Genomic DNA, 19433 nt, shown 5'->3' on the forward strand with positions numbered 1-19433 from the left:
AATATTACTTCATTGTCTATGGTATATTATCATAATGTAGTTTATTTATTTCTTTTAATTGAATCTATTTTTGCTTTTGCTTTGCTTGAGATCATACTTTTCCCTTGCTACTTTTACTTCAATTGAAGCAAAATAGATTCTGCTTCGGTCCCTTGTTTTTGCTCTATGTACCTCTCTCTTTCAAGTATATTTCTTGTAAAACAAACAAACAAAAAACCATATTGTTGGATTCTAGTTTTTAATACACTCTGCTTGCTTCCATTCTATAGATGAGTTCATCTCATTAATGATTACTAACTTTATATTTTCCTCCATTCTATTTTCTTCTGTTTATTCTGCTCTCTCTCTTTTTACCATGTCATCCCTCAAAAGTTTGTTTTGCCTCTGATAACTGCCTCCAAATCTGCCCTCCCTTCTACTGAGAAACTCTCCACACCTTTTTAAATTCTGTTCCCCTCCTCCTTCCTTGTAGGGTAAGATATGTTTCATTCCTGAATTGAATGTGTATGCTAGTCTCTCCTTGAACAAATTCCGAAGAGAATAAGGTTCAAGCATTGTCTGATACCACCTATCTTCCTCTCTACTGTAAAAGCTCTTTCTTCTTTTGTGTAAGGTAATTTTTCCTTTCTGCTTTTCCCTTCCCCTGTCTTCCAATGAATCCCTCTTTTTCATCCCTTAATTTTATTTTTGAAAACTTGTCCCAACATAGTCAACTCATACCCATTCCCCATTTCTATGTAAACTCCTTCTAAATTTTTTAGAAATGATAACAATTCTTAGGAGTAACAAGTATCATCTTCCCATGAAGAAATATAAACAATTTAACCTTTACTGAATACTTTATGATTTCTCTTTTATATTTACCTTTCTATGCTTTCTTGAATCTTGTAATGAAAGTTAGATTTTGTATTCTAGCTCTGGCCTTTTCATCAGGAATACTTGAAAGTTCTCTTTTTTAATTAAATATTCATTATTTTCCCCTAACAGGTAATTTAAAGTTTTGCTACATAGCTTAACCTTGACTGTAATCCTAGTTCTTTTGCCTTCTAGAAGATAATATTCAAAGTTGGATCCTTTACTATAGAAACTGTCAAATCTTGTGTTATACTGACTGTGGCTCCACAAATTTGCAATGCTTCTTTCTGGCTGCTTGCAATATTTTCTCCTTGGCCTGGAAGCTCTGATGATTGGCTATGAGGTTCCTGAGAGTCTTCTCTTTGGGAACTCTTTCAGGGGGTGATTGGTAAATTCTTTCAATTTAGATTATACCCTCTGGTTCTAGAATACTGGGGAAGTTTTCCTTGATAAAAAATTTTAGCTCTCTTTTTGAACATGGCTTGAAAATAATCCAATATTTTAAAATTATCTCTCTTTGATCTATTTTATAAGTCAGTGGTCTTTCAGATTATGAAAATATTATGAAAAAAAAAGTTGACCAGGAACAGTTAGGTGGTGCAGTGTTTACAGCACCAGTCCAGAAGTCAGGAGGACCTGAGTTCAAATGTGATCTCAGACACTTAACACTTCCTGGCTGTGTGATACACTGGGCAAGTCACTTCACCCCATTTGCCTCAGCAATAACAACAACAAAAAAGTTTACCAACTAGCAAAGGAGATACAGTCTCAAAGATGAAAATAGCTCTTTGAAAATTAGAATTGGGCAAGGGGAAGCCAGTGAAGTTTTGAGAGACCATAACAAAACATAGAAAAGAATGAAAACAGATCAAGAAGAGAAAATATGAGAATAATTGCACTGCCTGAAAGTTGTGACCAAAAAAATTATCTTGACACAATAATGCAAGAAATAATCCAAGTAAATAGTCCTAAAGTTATAGGAGAGGAAAGCAGAAATAGAAAAAAAAATCCACTTTAATGAGAATCCTTTGTGGAAAACATATAGGAATATTATTGCCAAATTTTGAAGCCTCCTTTTCAAAGAGAAAATTTTTCAAGAAACAAGAAAAAATAACTCAAGTATGCAGAAGCTACAATTAGAATTGTACAGGACTTAACTGCAGCCACAATAAAAAATTGTAGGTTCTGGAATGATATATACTGACAATCAAAATGTGTGGGATGGAGTACTAGATTCCCTCTTACCCAATTTTACTTCTCAAGGCATCTCCATGTACAAAACAATGTTTTTATACAGTTCTTTCAAGAAGTGAGCCACCATGCCCAGAATAGTGGGCAATCCAGAATAGTGTAGCACATGTCAGAAATAGAAAGTGAATTATGTAGTCAAAAAGATGCAGGTACACCCTACTTACTGTTGACTTTTTAAATTCATTGGATGGATTTAAAAGGAAGTAACCATTGACCAGTGTGTTCAACAAACTGTCTACTTCCTGGGGGTCACATGACTTCCTGAAACTTAGACCTAAGGTCCTACATTGTTCTGAGAAATCTTCACTGGTACCATTCAAAAAGAACTAGACCTGAAGCTAAAAATACCATATTCAGCAAAATTACCTATAATTTTGAATGAGAAAAAAAATGGATATTCAATGAATTTGCAGATTTTTCAGGACTGTCTATCAACCAAACCCAAACTTAATAGAAAATTTAACATATAAGAGAAAATCTCAAAGATCAAGTTAAAGGAACTTAACATGGATAAATTGTTTATTTTTTTACATGGGAAATATATACCATAAGTTTAAGATTGACATCAACAATAGGATAGCTCAAAAGGAAGATTGGGATAGAGTTAAAGTAAAAATAGTGATTATGTCATACTAATGAGGTGCAGAGGAAAAATAGACACAGAAGCATTAGAGGGGGGAGTTCTGAAAACCTACTCACACTGGGAATAATGAGTTCAATAGGCAACACTACATAGATACCATGAAGGATTCCCTCCATAATCTATAAAGAAATAAGAGGCCAGGGATAGGTGAATAGGGGAGCAAAAGGTGAGGGGGGAAAAGCAAGGAAGGGATTCCTGGGTGGGGGGAGTAGGTTATAGCAAAGCAAGTTAAGGAGAAGAATTAAAGCACAGAGTCAGCAGGGATAGGAAACGTGTGTGTGTATAGGTTGGGGAGGGTATATATGTACATATATGTATATATCCTACATGTATATACATAAATATATTCTTTCTTAATGATAGCCTATTTAGGGATAGTGGGGGGATGAAAGAGGGAAAAAAAGAATAAAGTAAAAAAGGTTTATAGCAGAGAACAAAAGAACAGTTTTCAAGCAAGTAAAAAAAGGTATCCAATGTCTATTCATGAATATAATTTCTTCTGGACACATGACAATATTCTCTTTTGTTTTGTATTCCTTTTCTATTTTTCTTTTTTTTATTCTGTTTTTTAAAATACAATAATTTTTTAAAAGGGAAAAAAGTTTTTTATTATTTTTTTTATTATTTTCTTTTTTTAAATAACTTTTTATTGACAGAACCCATGCCAGGGTAATTTTTTACAACATTATCCCTTGAACTCATTTCTGTTCCGATTTTTCCCCTCCCTCCCCCCACCCTCTTCCCCAGATGGCAAGCAATCCTACATGTTAAATATGTCACAGTATAGATACAATATATATGTTCAAAACCGAACAGTTCTCTTGTTGCACAGGAAGAATTGGATTCAGAAGGTAGAAATAATCCAAGAAGAAAAATAAAAATGCAAACAGTTTACATTCATTTCCCAGTGTTCTTTCTTTGAGTATAGCTGCTTCTGTCCATCATTGATCAATTGGAACTGAGTTAGATCTTCTTTTTGTCAAAGATATCCACTTCCATCACAATACATCCTCATACAGTATCATTGTTGAAGTATATAATGATCTCCTGGTGTTCTGTTCATGTCACTTAGCATCAGTCCATGTAAGTCTCTCCAAGCCTCTCTGTATTCATCCTGCTGGTCATTTCTTACACAAAAATAATATTCCATAACATTCATATACCACAATTTACCCAACCATTCTCCAATTGATGGGCATCCATTCATTTTCCAGTTTCTAGCCACTACAAAAAGGGCTGCCATAAATATTTTGGCACATACAGGTCCCTTTCCCTTCTTTAGTATCTCTTTGGGGTATAAGCCCAGAAGTAACACTGCTGGATCAAAGGGTATGCATAGTTTGATAACTTTTGGGGCATAATTCCAGATTGCTCTCCAGAATGGTTGGATTCGTTCACAACTCCACCAACAATGCATCAGTGTCTCAGTTTTCCCACATCTCCTCCAACATTCATCATTATTTTTTTCCTGTCATCTTAGCCAATCTGACAGGTATATAGTGATATCTCAAGAGTTGTCTTAATTTGCATTTCTCTGATCAATAGTTATTTGGAACACTCTTTCATATGAATGGAGATAGTTTCAGTTTCATCATCTGAAAATTGTTCATATCCTTTGACCTTTTATCAATTGGAGAATGGCTTGATTTCTTATAAATTAGAGTCAATTCTCTGTATATTTTGGAAATGAGGCCTTTGTCAGAATCTGTAACTGTGAAGATGTTTTCCCAGTTTGTTGCTCCCCTTCTAATCTTGTTTGCATTAGTTTTGTTTGTACAAAGGCTTTTTAATTTGATGTAATCAAAATTTTCTATTTTGTGATCAATAATGGTCTCTAGTTCATCTTTTGTCACAAATTTCTTCCTCCTCCACAAGTCTGAGAGATAAACTATCCTATGTTCCTCTAATTTATTTATAATTTCATTCTTTATGCCTAAATCATGTACCCATTTTGATCTTATCTTGGTGTACAATGTTAAGTGTGAGTCCATGCCTAATTTCTGCCATGCTAATTTCCAGTTATCCCAGCAGTTTTTGTCAAATAATGAATTCTTACCCCAAAAGTTAGGATCTTTGGGTTTGTCAAACACTAGATTGCTATAGTTGACTATTTTGTCTTAAATCTAACCTATTCCACTGATCAATTAATCTATTTCTTAGCCAATACCAAATGGTTTTGGTGACTGCTGCTTTATAATATAGTTTTAGATCAGGTACAGCTAGGCCACCTTCATTTGATTTTTTTTTCATCAATTCCCTTGAGATTCTCAATCTTTTGTTCTTCCATATGAATTTTGTTGTTATGTTTTCTAGATCATTAAAATATTTTCTTGGAAGTCTGATTGGTATAGTACTAAATACATAGATTAGTTTAGGGAGTACTGTCATCTTTATAAAAAAAGGGGGGGAAGTAACACATACTAGTTATAATAATGATTCAATGGGATGGGGGGAGGATTTAAGAATGGAAAATGTTGTTTTATGAATAACTTTTGTCAACAGGCAAGTCACGTTATGGGACTTATGTGAAAATCAGGTTTATTATAAGAGAAATCAACCTGCATATACAATCCACAGTGTTGCCAGTCTTTATAGAAACTACATTTTTATTATAGTGGAAAAAGTGGAGTAAGGGATACTAGGAAGAGGCATAACATGGGAGGAGGAATACTGCAGCAAAGGTGGAGAAAAAACCAAGACTATCTTCCACAGGGAGGAGCAAAGTGATGGCAAAAGCCTCATTTTTTTTCTCTTGAAATCTGATAGATTATGAAGATAGAAGGGTCCACTTATCTGCAAAGGATCCCAGCTACACAAACATTATCCCAGACTAGCGTAGGGGGGCTGATGTTTGTCTTACTTCCCAACGAGCCACAGGGAGTCCAGCTTGGGTGCGACAACAAATTATGTAAGTGTAAGGAGAGTTTTAACATTGACACATTTAGGGCCTCCTGCATGATCTGTGACCAGTGTTTCTGGAAAATATGGCAACTCAAAAAGACAAGTTCAAGAGATCCCTTAACAGCCCTTAGCACTTTCCAGGAGGGTTACACTAGTGTATCAAGGATTCTCTGTATACAGGAAATAGAAAAGATAAAGAAATTTTGTATCTAATGAGATTTAGTCTTGCTGATGATTCCTTAACTCAAAAAATAATAATCTTAACACAAAGTACTTTGTTTATCCAGTCTGACATAATTACTTGTGCACAAGAAGTTGAAATGATGATAAAGCAATTAGCAGCACAAATGGAACAACTAAAAATGACTGTTCAAGCAAAGACTGCTGTACCAACATCACAAGTCTATGTGAGTATTCCATGTATCAGCTTTTCCTCATTTTAATCAATATCTTGCTTTGAAAGATCTCCTTTAAAAGTATGCTTTAAAGAAGTAATACAGTACATCTATTGTGTTAAATTACTAAAAATAGGCTCCAACTATTGGTATGTTTTGGGTCTCTTTTATTTTTTTCATTCATTTTTCACTTATACTTTAAATGTTATACTTATATAAAAAATATATATTCTTTTTATATTTTATAATATATAATAATTATATGCAATAATATATGTTAATATTGATGTTATATTTATAATTATTATATTATAATGATATATAATGTACATAATAATAATATACTATCATAATTTTATATATTTTCCTTTTAAAAGCTTCTGCTGTATTAATATCCCTACTAGGAGAGATGCACCTACTTTAGCTAACAGGGAGCTACTGAATAACAACTACTAGCTTGGTAGTGATGTATGACTGCTATTAGAGGTAGTGTAGCACTGAATGCTGATGAAAAAGTATTCATCAACATTATGGAATTCTAATGTACCAGGAATAGAAAATATTGATCCTTTGTGCATACACACACCTAGTATCTCATTTATCAGATCTCAACTCATCTGCACCATTTTCCTGTGCAAGTTTATAAAGTGATCCTTTGAATGTTCTTTTTGTAAAGATGAACACAACATATGAATGCAATGCTTTATAGAGCAATAGAGGGCTTAAATTATTTCTGTTCATATTATTTTAAATTTAACAATTTAAGATACTTAATACTTAATTCTGGCCAGGATTATTTTTAAAATTAAATTAAATTTTATTGATTTTTCAGTGAGTAAAGATCTATTTTCGTATCTGCCTTTCCTCTTCCCCTATTAAAAATAGAAAAATGAAATCTTTGTTAAAAATGGAAAAAAAAATGGTGCAGTCTAAAAATCTGTCTCATTTTGTACTCTAGTCAATCACCTTTCTGCTCAGTAACATGCTTCATCATTGATCATGTGGAATCATGGTTGGTCATCACATTCATCAGAGTTCTAGTGTTTCAAAGTTGTTTAATCTTTCTAGTATTGTTGTTTCTGTATAAATTATTCTCTTGGTCCTGCTTACTCCACTCTGTATCAATTCAAATAAATCTTTACAAGTATAATAGAGAGAGGGCATCTGATAAAATATAGTTGGCATCTACTGAGCACCCAGGATCTCTTGACCTCTTGAGTTCACAAGAATCAAATTCAGTCTGCAAAGCTATACAAGTTAATCTTATGATTGATCACATTCAATGTTCTAGACAGATCCAATTAGTTTCAGAGAGACATGCATTGATACTTATAAGCAAATAATCATAGAAATGCTCCTAAAGCTGTAAGCAAGGAGGTCCCCAGTTCATAATCTCACAAATATTTCTGCCTTTGTTAAGGTAGGGAAGCTGAACTGGGAGAAATGGCAAAGAATCAGCTGCAGTACATTAGTTCTGAAAAGGATACCAGCTAATGAGATTGTGAAAGTAAACACAATAAAACAGGGGAGAAAGAAACTTTCCTTTCTAGTTCTTTGAATTTTATTTTTCTCATGAATTTGTTAAACCTTTTGCAGTAAATGAATTAATGACTTATTTTTAAATTATATGTATTTACATGAACTGATGCTGAGTGAGCAGAACCCAGGAGAATATTGTGCACAGTAATAGCAAGATTATGTGATGATTAACTATAATACATTTAGCTCTTCAGTGATCCAAGACAATTCCAAATGGCTTGGGATGAAAAATGCCATCTGCATCCAGAGGGAGAACTGGAAACTTAATGCAGATTAAAACATGCTATTTTCACCTTTTTTTGTTGTTTACTTTTTCCTTCTCATGTTTTTCCTTCTTTTGTTACAATTTTTCTTTTACAACATGACAATTATGGAAATATGTTTAAAAATGATTGTATGTGTAGAATTTAGGGTAAGTTGCTTACTGCCTTGAAGAGGAGGGGAGGTGTTAAGAGAGAAAATAAGAAGAGCTTTGGAGCTCAAAATCTTGTAAAAATGAATGTTGAAAATTATCTTTACATATAATTGGAAAAATAAAATATTATTGAGAAAAAAGTATATGTATTTAAATAAAATTTATTAAATTAAAATATGATAAAATGGAATTTTTTAATGTATATGGACCAGACTTTGTGCATATGATGTTGGCATAGGTTTTTTTTTTTAAGTTTTTAAAAATATATCTAAAAGCAAAATTTGACTATTTGCAAATGAGAGGGTTTTAAAAACACTTTCAATGATACAATATTAAGTTGTAATCTTATTATAACTAACTTAATTGTTCCTTTTCTTCCCTCTTCAGCCTACATTTATTGCACTTTCTGGCTTATGGACCAGCTTTCAGGATGAAACTGTATTACTTAGTGTTCTAAGTAATTTAACCACTCACCTTGGACCATTCCTAGGATCCCATGAAGAACTCTTTAGTGAGGAAATAATTCAAAACTTTCTTGAAGAAGTGGAAGTAAAAACTGATGTGTTTCGGATAAAAGAAAGCATGGGTATAAATAATTTCTACTTCTCTTCCTCTTTTAAAAATTTCAACCTAAATTTACCAATCTCCTTTCCTCCAATCTTCTCTTAAATTAAAATTTGTTGTTAAATATTATTTTTGAAGAGAGTATACTTATCATCCAACCACACTGTAGAGGTATGAGAACTTAAGGTACAACCAATTTTATCCAATTGAATTTATTTATTAATTTAAGTTCAAATTAAGTATTTAAATGTATCTTTTAATTTTCAAAGAAAGTCTAATTGGTTCATCAGTCACTTTTATTTTGTTTAGCTACACTGCTTAAAGAGCCAAAGAGCATAGTTGAAATACATTTGTGGGAAATGTTCATATTATGGATTGATTGGTACTAATGCCATTCTGTCTAAAATGGAAATAGGTAATCTATCCCAAAACTTATATTGAAATATTTTATTTGAATTAAAATATAAAATAAAAATAAAAGCCAGCCAAATTCATTTACCCAAACTAGTTCTTTTTTACTTAAAAATTGATTCTAAATATGAAATTGTTATAAATAATTTAAAATAACATTGGCAGATTAATCATAATCAGCTAATATGTTGCAGTTGTACATACTAGAAAATACAAAATATGAATTTATATCTCCTTATGTAATATCTAATGAATTTCATAATTGTGGTAAGTTGTTGAGCAAAAGTTGAAATAATCATGAGTAATATATTTGATCTTCTGGAAAAATAAAACTAAAAGATTAAAAAATTAAATTTCATACAAAAGAATTTTAGCCTTAGAAGGGGCCTTAGCCATCATTATGTTTTGTTTAGCCATCACTTTTGTTTTGCATATGAGAAAAGTGAAATTGGATAAGTCTGGAGGGGCTAAAGGAGGTCCCATAGATAGTTTTGTTTGATCTCCCAATTTAGCATTTCATTTCCCTATGGAGAGTCACAGTAAGCCCTTTAACATAAGTAAATGAAGCTGTGCATTCACTTCTATCAAAGTTGCCATTAGAATTGAAGATCATATTTTCACTTGGCTTCAACTCTGACTTTTCTACTAATTACCTTTCAACTGATAATTGTGGTCCCAAATTCTCACTGAAATCTCAAGCCTATTTTTCCTGTTGCCTACATGAAATTTCCTCATGGGTATCACCACAAATTCAATATATCGACAACTGAAGTAATTGAGTCAGTCAGCAACAATTTATTAAATGCCTACTTTGCAAAAGATACTGTGATGTTTCATGGGATACAAATGAGATACAAATGGTTCTCAACTGAGGGAAGCAAACATTAATTTCTTCCTGTTACTTTCTTCTTTCCTTCATCCATAATCTTACTTTTTCAGTTATTTCCTTTTGCCCCATTGTTCTGAAATTTTCTCTAACAGCCTTTCTGGGCTCACATGTGCAAATCCTTTATTTAAAAAAAATTTTTTTTTCAATTAGCAAGCATTATTTTTTCTCTGACTCCCACATTTCCTCAACTCCAGGTTTTGGTGGGAGAAGATCGGAAAAAGAAAACAAAACTCTTAAAACACATAAGTGTAGTCAAGGAAAATAAAAAATCTGAAAAAAACACATTTGTTACAAAACTCTAAAAAAAATAAAAGTACAAGAAATTGATTTTTTTAAAATCGTCTATTGAGTTAGCATCTTAGGACATTATAATATTTTTATGTTTAATAATTTACTTTCTTGTATTTATTTTTAAGGAATTCTCTCCCATATTAATCATGTCCAAAAATGTATATCTTACTCTGCATATAGAAACCATCACCTTTCTTTAGGAGGTAGAGAACATGCTTCCTCACCAGTATTGTGAAATCATGGTTGGTCATTGCATTGATCAAAGTTCTTAAATCTTTCAAAGTTTGTCTTTACAATGTTGCTGTTATTATATAAATTGTCCTTTTGGTTCTGTTCACTTTGCTCTGTGTCAGTTCATTCATGTTTCCCTAGGTTTCCCTGAAACTATAATTTCTTATGGCACAGTAGTTCCACTGAATTATTTATCATACCTTTGTTCAGTCATTCCTCAACTGACAAATAGCCTCTTTGGTTCCCATTCTTTGCCAAGACAAAAAAAAAGTTTTTGTAAATATTTTTATATAGAAGGACTTCATCCTTTTTCTTTGATCTCTTTTAGATATAGGCCAAGTAATATATCTATGGATCAAAGAATACACAAATATGAAACTTTTAGGGCCTAATTATATCTCACTTGACCATGAAAAATAATGATTTCTCTTATGGCTATCATGCTACTCCCTAAATCTCCTTTTCTCCAAGTTAACCAAGTTAATCCAAGTTCCTTATCAATTATCACATGGTCTTAAAGTTTCTTAGCTGTCTCTGGATATTTACCATTTTACTCACATCCTTCTTAAAATGGTGCTCTAGAACTTAATGGAATTCAGAACTTTTGTGCTGGTAGTCTATGTCACATAATTACCATTATATTATATATTGCTAATCATTTTTGTTATTTAACATTTTATTCTGTGAGTATGGAAATGCCTTATTCTTTGAATGTTTAATGTTTTCTTTATACAAGACTATCTTCTCTCTCCACAAATCAACTAGTAAATTCCTTTTCCTAGGCATGTAATAGATACTCCAAAAAAAAAATCATACATAGAATTCTATAGCTAAAAGAAATTTCAAGATCATCTAAATCCAACTTTATCATTTTATAGATAAGAAAAATGACATTCTGAATTAATTGACTACATAGCAGATAGTGACAAAAGTAGGACTATGTTGCAGGTTTTCTGACTTTGAATTATATGTGCTTATCTTGGTATCTCTCTCCACAATTTTTTAAGTAGAAAAAACAAATGTAATCAAAGGAAAATTCAGTATTTTCATTAGAAAAAAATACATATATTTTTTTCTATGTTTTGCTTTAGGAACCAGGGTAAATGTAGGTGATTTCAAAAAAGTAGATTGGCTTTTCCCAGAAACTACAGCAAATTTTGACAAATTGCCAATTCAATACCGGGGATTTTGTGGTTATACGTTTGCTGTAAAAGATGGATTGCTCCTTCCAGGTATGTACTTGAAAATAAGCATAATCACAACTGACATTTGCATATAACACTTTACATATATTATCTCACTTGATCCTCACAATAGCAATGTGTGAGAAAAATACTACAGGTATTTGTATCCTATGGAAGACCTGGTTTAAATCTCAGGAGTGTTAAGGAAATGAAAATTTAGGCATGAAATCAAAAAAAAAATTTCATTGAATATAATCAGCTCTTGTTTTCAGCAACAAAAGAAATCTGGTACAAAATTTCCCTTTCTCTTCCTCTTTCCCCTCATCTTTCCCTTTTCCTTTTCTACCCCTACTCTTTCCCACTTCCTTCCCTTTTCTTTCCCTTCTATTCTTAGAGTTTAGTTGCATTTATATAAACCATAGCTCTAAAGAAATGTGACTGTCACACTGCAAAAGTAGCATTTCACAAATATTTTAGAAAATGCAACATTATAATTCCCAAAGTTATTATTTGAAAGGATAATATTCATTTTGATATTTAAATTCTGGTATTAAAAAAAATCTGACACATTAGGTTACATTTTATTTATAAAGATATTTTTATAGGTCATATTCCAATAAGGAATCCAAAATTTTACTGTTTGAAATTTTAAAAGAATATGTACATTAATGGAAATTGTATTTGAAACTTATAGGGGTTGAACTTTCTCACAACATGACAATAAGCAAATGATGAGTAATGTTTAACACACTGTGCTTATTAAATTTCTAATGATTAAAAAAAACTTCTAGGACTAAAAACACTTCAGTATTGTTTTTTCTATTCACTTTGTCTACTGTGGCTTTTGAATGAAGTTTGTCTTTTCTTCATTCTTTGTATTTGTGCCTTGCCACATAATCGGATATCATATTTTTCTTTATCATTATTATTATTGTGATTGAAAAGAGAAGTTGCTATAGTCACACAAACTGTAAAATATGTTGTATTGAATTTGTAGTTGAAAATTTTATTATAATTAGATCAGTTAATTATTTGTAATAGTGATTAGCTATCAAGAAAACAGATGTAATTCTCTCTCTCTCTCTTTTTTTTTTTTTAATAACTTTTTATTGACAGAACCCATGCCAGGGTAATTTTTTACAACATTATCCTTTGCACTCACTTCTGTTCAGATTTTTCCCCTGCCTCCCTCCACTCCTTCCCCCAGAGGGCAAGCAGTCCTTTACATGTTAAATAGGTTACAGTATATCCTAGATAAAATATATGTGTGTAGAACTGAACAGTTTTCTTGTTGCACAGGGAGAATTGGATTCAGAAGGTATAAATAACCCGGGAAGAAAAACAAAAATGCAAGCAGTTTATATTCATTTCCCAGTGTTCTTTCTTTGGGTGTAGCTGCTTCTGTCCATCCTTGATCAATTGAAACTGAATTAGCTCTCTTTATCAAAGAGATGTACTTCCATCAGAATACATCCTCAAACAGTATCTTTGTTGAGGTGTATAATGTTCTCCCGGTTCTGCTCATTTCACTTAGCATCAGTTCATGTAAGTCTCGCCAGCCCTCTCTATATTCATCCTGCTGGTCATTTCTTACAGAACAATAATATTCCATAACTTTCATATACCACAATTTACTGAACCATTCTCCAATTGATGGGCATCCATTCATTTTCCAGCTTCTAGTCACTACAAACAGGGCTGCCACAAACATTTTGGCACATACAGGTCCCTTTCCCTTCTTTAGTATCTCTTTGGAGTATAAGCCCAGTAGAAATACTGCTGGATCAAAAGGTATGCACAGTTTGATAACTTTTTGAGCATAGTTCCAAATTGTTCTACAGAATGGCTGGATGTGTCCACAATTCCACCAACAATGTATCAGTGTTGTGATCTAGTTCAGATGGATCTGAATCGGTCCCTGTTCGGGCGCCAAATTGTGGTGAGCTTTTTCTTCTCAAAACGCAGCCAGGTGATAAAAGTTCAGATCTTTTATTATCTCCAATATACCCCAGTTAGCTTAGAGGCCTATCTCTCTGCTTGGTTCCAAGAGCTCTCTCCGAATGTCGCCAAATCCAAAGGTCTGGTCCTTCAGCCTCTGCCTCTGCTTTCTTTAGCCTCCAGCCAGCTCCATTCTTCATGTCATTCCAGTGAAATCTCTACTTGTAGCTTCTTCACTCTGAAGAACTTCTTTGACTGGCCCATTGAAGCTCTATTTATGCTAGTGCTCTCTGGCCCAAAGAGCTTCAAGGGAGGTGTGAACTCATTGAACTCCAATGAGTAAAGGTGTGAACACAAGCCTTGTATTAATTAGTTCTACTTAGTACCTTGTTTCAGGTTCTGCCCAAAACATCTTCTTGTAAGATTAGATCAACTCTAATTAGTTAGCAGTTAGTAAGGATTCCAACATCTCCCCCTTTCTTTTGTTAGATGAAAACACCAAAGGAAATAGGAAATCTAATCAGATTAGTGGGTTTCTGAAGGGGTACACATAAATCCATCAATATGATATACATGGTATACATAAATCCATCAATATGGGAGGCATTATACATAATTTACATAAGCACATAGCAATATAACACAGGTTAGTAGTAATGTAACAACATGAATCAACCTGAAATTTTACACATGTCCATAGGTCCTAGAAATAGTCCATAAGCAATCCATTGTCCATAAGTTCATGTGCCAGGGATCTAATAATTCTTGTAAGCTCTGAAGTACTGCAAAAGGTCTCATCAACAATTTTTCATCTCAGGGAACCCAATGATTTCTGAAGATTTTAAGAGTCCTTTTGACAGTCTCATTGTCAGCCATCTGATTCTTTCTTCATCTGTGGAAATATAAGCAGATCCTCTTCCCCAGGCAGTTAACCTAATTCCCTTCTACCATCAGGTTGCTTCCTGGCTGGTTGACTATGTAATCCCCTTCTCTCATCATATGGCTTTCTGGCTGATTGGTCATGTCTGGGTACTGAACTTCTAGGCACTCTCTGGGTGCACCATTGGCTGCCATCATGCTCCAAGTGTTTTTTGCCTTGGGCCCTGGGGCTGGGCCCCTCATCCCGTTTCCCTGAATCTGTCTGCATTCTGAGGCCCAATGGAAGCCTCTGTTGCATTTTGGACATGGGGTTTTGGGTTTTCTCTCACCCGTCTTCTCACTCTATCTCCATATCTACAATGAGCTTTCAAATGTCCAACTTTTCCACATTGAAAACATCGACGAGTTTCTCTATAATTCCTTTGCCAAGAAGGACCTTGTCTTTCCATGTTCATCATAGTTTGGGCATAATAAGCATTTATGTCCACTGTGGCACAGCGTCTTATGATCTCTTCTAAAGGAGCATTTTTGTCTAGCCCCCATATAATTCTCTTGCAAATCTCATTGGCATTTTCCTTAGCCAGATGTCTGGTCATTATTTCTGTTGCTGCATTATCTCCAATGGTTCTTATTACAGCTGTTTGTAAACGTCCCACAAAATCTGCAAAAGGTTCATTGGGACCTTGCTCTATTTTTGTGAAAGCATTATTTCCATCTTTCTGTCCAGGGAGAGAATTCCAAGCTTTTATTGCAGTCTTAGAAATTTGCTCATACACTGTTATGGGATAATAAATCTGTTCTGAACTCTCTGCATACTGACCTTCTCCAGTTAGTTGGTCAAAAGCAACTTGTACAATAGCTCCTGTTTGCCTATTGCATTGGGCTTGAATCCTACATAATTCATGAAACTCTGAAAGCCACAATAAATTTTGTCCCGGTTCAAGACATGTTTTAGCGATGGATTTCCAGTCATTTTGGGGTTAAGATTTCATAAGACAAATTATCCAGTAATATCTTCACATAAGATGATGTAGCCCCATAAAGAGTGCAACCTTTTTTCAAATCTTTAATTTTTTCCAAATTAAGAGGAGTGTATTTTCTCTCTTTTTGACCTGAGGAGTTGAGTTCTTCAATCACAGGATATCCATTTATAAAATCAGATATATCTTCTCCTTCATTTTTTGCTTTAATTAATGCTTTTTCTAATCTTGTCAAATTCTGCTTTACAGGAGAAGCTGACTGCATTTCTATCTCTCTCCCTCCCCCTTGTTCCACCCATGAAGGGTTAATTGCGGGGGGAGGGTCATGAGATGTGGAATCACCTAATTCCTCCTGCTGTGAAGTATCATACTCAGAATTGTAATTAACTCCATTCTCATCTGATTCGTCCTCCTTTTCACCTAGTAAAGTTGGTACTTCTTCCTCCTGTACTTTCCTTTTCATCATTCTATCACTTAGATAACTTCTTATAGCCAATTATATTACATTATATGTATTAATTATTGAGTTAGGCCCATTTTTATCATAGAATTGACAAAGATCCTCTCCAACCAATTTCCATTCATTTAGATCTAATTCCTTATCAAGAGAGAAACAAGGACATATGTCCTTTACAGTTTGTAAAAGTTCAGTGATTTGCTGTAAACTTATAATTAAACCTTGGCTTTCCATAACTTTGACAATGCTCTCTAAACATTTTCCTTGAACAGAAACAGGCTGTTTTCTAAATATCTGTCCCATCTTAGCTGAGAGATGGAGAATTCTGTATGAGGATCATCAAAGAAGGCCAATATGGCTGGACCACAGAGCATTGGGTGATGATAGTGGTGGGGAAAATGCATAAGAAGATTAAAAAAAGAAGAGATAAGGTTGTAAGAACTTTGAATACCAAGTAGAATAGTTTGTAGTCAATCTCAGAGGTAATAAAGTGTCCCTGGAGTTTATTTAAGGGATTATATAGTTAGACTTGTGTATTAGAGAAATACCTTTGTATGGTATATATGGATGTTATGGAAAATTATTGTTCTATAGAAAATGATCATGAGGATGATTTTAGAAAGACCTGGAGAGACTTACTGATACTAAGTGAAATGAGCAGAACAAAATGATCATTATACATGGCAATATCCATATTATACAATGATCAATTCTGATGAACATGAATTTTTCCAACAATGAGATGATTGATGCCAGTTCCAATGATCTTGTGATGAAAAGAGCTGTCTATGCCCAGGGAGAGGACTATAGGAACTGAATGTGGATCACAACATAACATTCTCATTCTTTTTTTGTTGTTTGCTTGCTCATTTACTTTCTTTTTCTTACTCATTTTTTTTTAACTTTTCTTACTCATTTACTTTATTTTTTTGATCTGATTTCTCTTGTGCAGCAAGAGAATTGTATGAATGTGTTTATACATATTGGATTTAACATATATTTTTTAACATGTTTAACATATATTGAATTGCTTACCATCTGGGGAAGGGATGGAGGGAAAGAGGAGAAAATCTGAAACAAATCTGAAACTATGCAAACTATGTTATCAAATTAACTGTGCATATGTTTTGAAAATAAAAAGCTTTATATAAAAAAAAAAAGAAATAACTGGTGTCTGGGTGGAGGATAGAATGGAAAGGAGTGAGAGAGGAGAACCAATTAAAAAGCTATTGCAGTAACATAGGTGAGAGGTGATAATGGCCTGAACTAAGGTGGTATTTGTGTGTGAGTGGAGAAATGTGGCCATATGTGAGAAATGTGAAGATATATATCAAAATAGGATAATTGATTCAGTAAGTATAGGTAGGAGTTGAGAATGGCAGTGAGATTTTGAGTCAGGGTAGCTAAAAAGAAGGATGCTAGCTAAGTATAATGAATAACTTTTCACCAACATCTATATTGCAAAATGGAAGGGGTTGCCCATAAGGTAGAAAATACAGTATAGATTTAAGATGCAATAGATGGGGGTAGCTAGGTGGCACAATGGATAGAGCAGCCCTGAAGTCAGGAGGACCTGAGTTCAAATGTGATTTCAGACACTTAATACTTCCTGGATGAGTGACCCTGGGCAAGTCATTTAACCAATTGCCTCAACCAAAACCAAAAAAACCCCCAAAACCAAAAAAACCCAAACTTAGAATCAATTGTATGACATGGGAGACACTGGTATAAAACCGCCCTACATGGCATGCCCTCATCAGAGAAGGTGCTGTGCTCTATGAACAAAGCAGAATTGAATTTAGCTTAGAAGAAACATGAGACACTCAAAGTTAGAGTAGCCATCCCAAATATTCATATGGATTATTTGTATCCAACATGTGGCAAGCATTCTGAGTTTATATGAGTCTGATCAGCCACAGTCTAACACACTGTAACTCTACTCTAACTTAGCAATGTCATCTTGGTTCTCTTTGAGAATATACAACAACTGAAGACAGTATTGTTGTAAATATTTGAGCCAGAGGCTTATAGACTATTTGTCCAGGGGTTTTATTCAAGGGACCATTAGATAGGGTAGAAATTTGGATTAAGTGACCTCTAGGGTCTTTTCTTTTTTTTTTTTTTAATTTTTTAATAACTTTTTATTGATAGAACGCATGCCAGGGTAATTTTTTTTACAGCATTATCCCTTGCATTCACTTCTGTTCCGATTTTTCCCCTCCCTCCCTCCACCCCTTCCCCCGGATGGCAAGCAGTCCTTTACATGTTGAATGGGTTGCAGTATATCCTAGATACAATATATGTGTGCAGAACCGAACAGTTTTCTTGTTGCACAGGGAGAATTGAATTCAGAAGGTATAAATAACCCGGGAAAAAAAACAAAAATGGAAGCAGTTTATATTCATTTCCCAGTGTTCTTTCTTTGGGTGTAGCTGCTTCTGTCCATCTTTGATCAATTAAGGCTCACTTTATCGAAGAGATCCACTTCCATCAGAATACATCCTCAAACAGTATTGTTGTTGAGGTATATAATGATCTCCTGGTTCTGCTTATTTCACTCAGCATCAGTTCATGTAAGTCTCGCCAGTCCTCTCTGTATTCATCCTGCTGGTCGTTCCTTACAGAACAATAATATTCCATAATGTTCATATACCACAATTTACTCAACCATTCTCCAATTGATGGACATCCTTTCATTTTCCAGCTTCTAGCCATTACAAACAGGGCTGCCACAAACATTTTGGCACATACAGTTCCCTTTTTTTAGTATCTCTTTGGGGTATAAGCCCAGTAGAAACACTGCTGGATCAGAGGGTATGCACAGTTTGATAACTTTTTGAGCATAGTTCCAAATTGCTCTCCAGAATGGCTGGATGTGTTCACAATTCCACCAACAATGTATCAGTGTCCCTGTTTTCCCACATCCCCTCCAACATTCCCCATTATCTTTCCCTGCCATTCTAGCCAATCTGACAGGTGTGTAGTAGTATCTCAGAGTTGTCTTAATTTGCATTTCTCTGATTAATAATGAGTTGGAGCATATTTTCATATGTCTATAAATAGTTTCAATTTCTTCATCTGAGAATGGTCTGTTCATATCCTTTGACCATTTATCAATTGGAGAATGGTTTGATTTCTTATAGATTAGAGTCAATTCTCTATGTATTTTGGAAATGAGGCCTTTATCAGAACCTTTGATTGTAAAAATGTTTTCCCAGTTTATTGTTTCCCTTCTAATCTTGTCTGCATTTGTTTTGTTTGTACAAAAACTTTTCAATTTGATATAATCAAAATTTTCTATGTTGTGGTTAATAGTGATCTCTAGTTCTTCTTTGGTCATAAATTCCTCCCTCTTCCACAGGTCTGTGAGGTAAACTATCCTATGCTCTTCCAATTTATTTATCATCTCATTCTTTATGCCTAGATCATGAACCCATTTTGACCTTATCTTGGTGTACGGTGTTAAGTGTGGGTCAATGCCTAGTTTCTGCCATACTGATTTCCAATTTTCCCAGCAATTTTTTTCAAATAATGTATTCATATCCCAGAAACTGGTGTCTTTGGGTTTGTCAATAGGGTCTTTTCTAAAATGAAGACTCTTAAGTATTTG

The 19433-nt window shown here is 33.8% G+C and overlaps 1 protein-coding gene across 1 annotated transcript in view; it reads left to right on the forward strand.

The window, feature by feature from the left end:
• The window catches only part of CFAP206 (cilia and flagella associated protein 206), a 51964-nt gene that overhangs the window by 27956 nt on the left and 4575 nt on the right, over positions 1-19433 (forward strand). The window contains exons 7-9 of the mRNA XM_051997370.1: positions 5938-6057; positions 8387-8585; positions 11477-11617. Coding sequence (XP_051853330.1) covers positions 5938-6057; positions 8387-8585; positions 11477-11617 — 460 coding nt within the window. The remainder of the gene's footprint in view (positions 1-5937; positions 6058-8386; positions 8586-11476; positions 11618-19433) is intronic.

The sequence above is a fragment of the Antechinus flavipes genome, chromosome 4 (assembly GCF_016432865.1).
Source record: "Antechinus flavipes isolate AdamAnt ecotype Samford, QLD, Australia chromosome 4, AdamAnt_v2, whole genome shotgun sequence".
Classification (NCBI taxonomy): domain Eukaryota; kingdom Metazoa; phylum Chordata; class Mammalia; order Dasyuromorphia; family Dasyuridae; genus Antechinus; species Antechinus flavipes.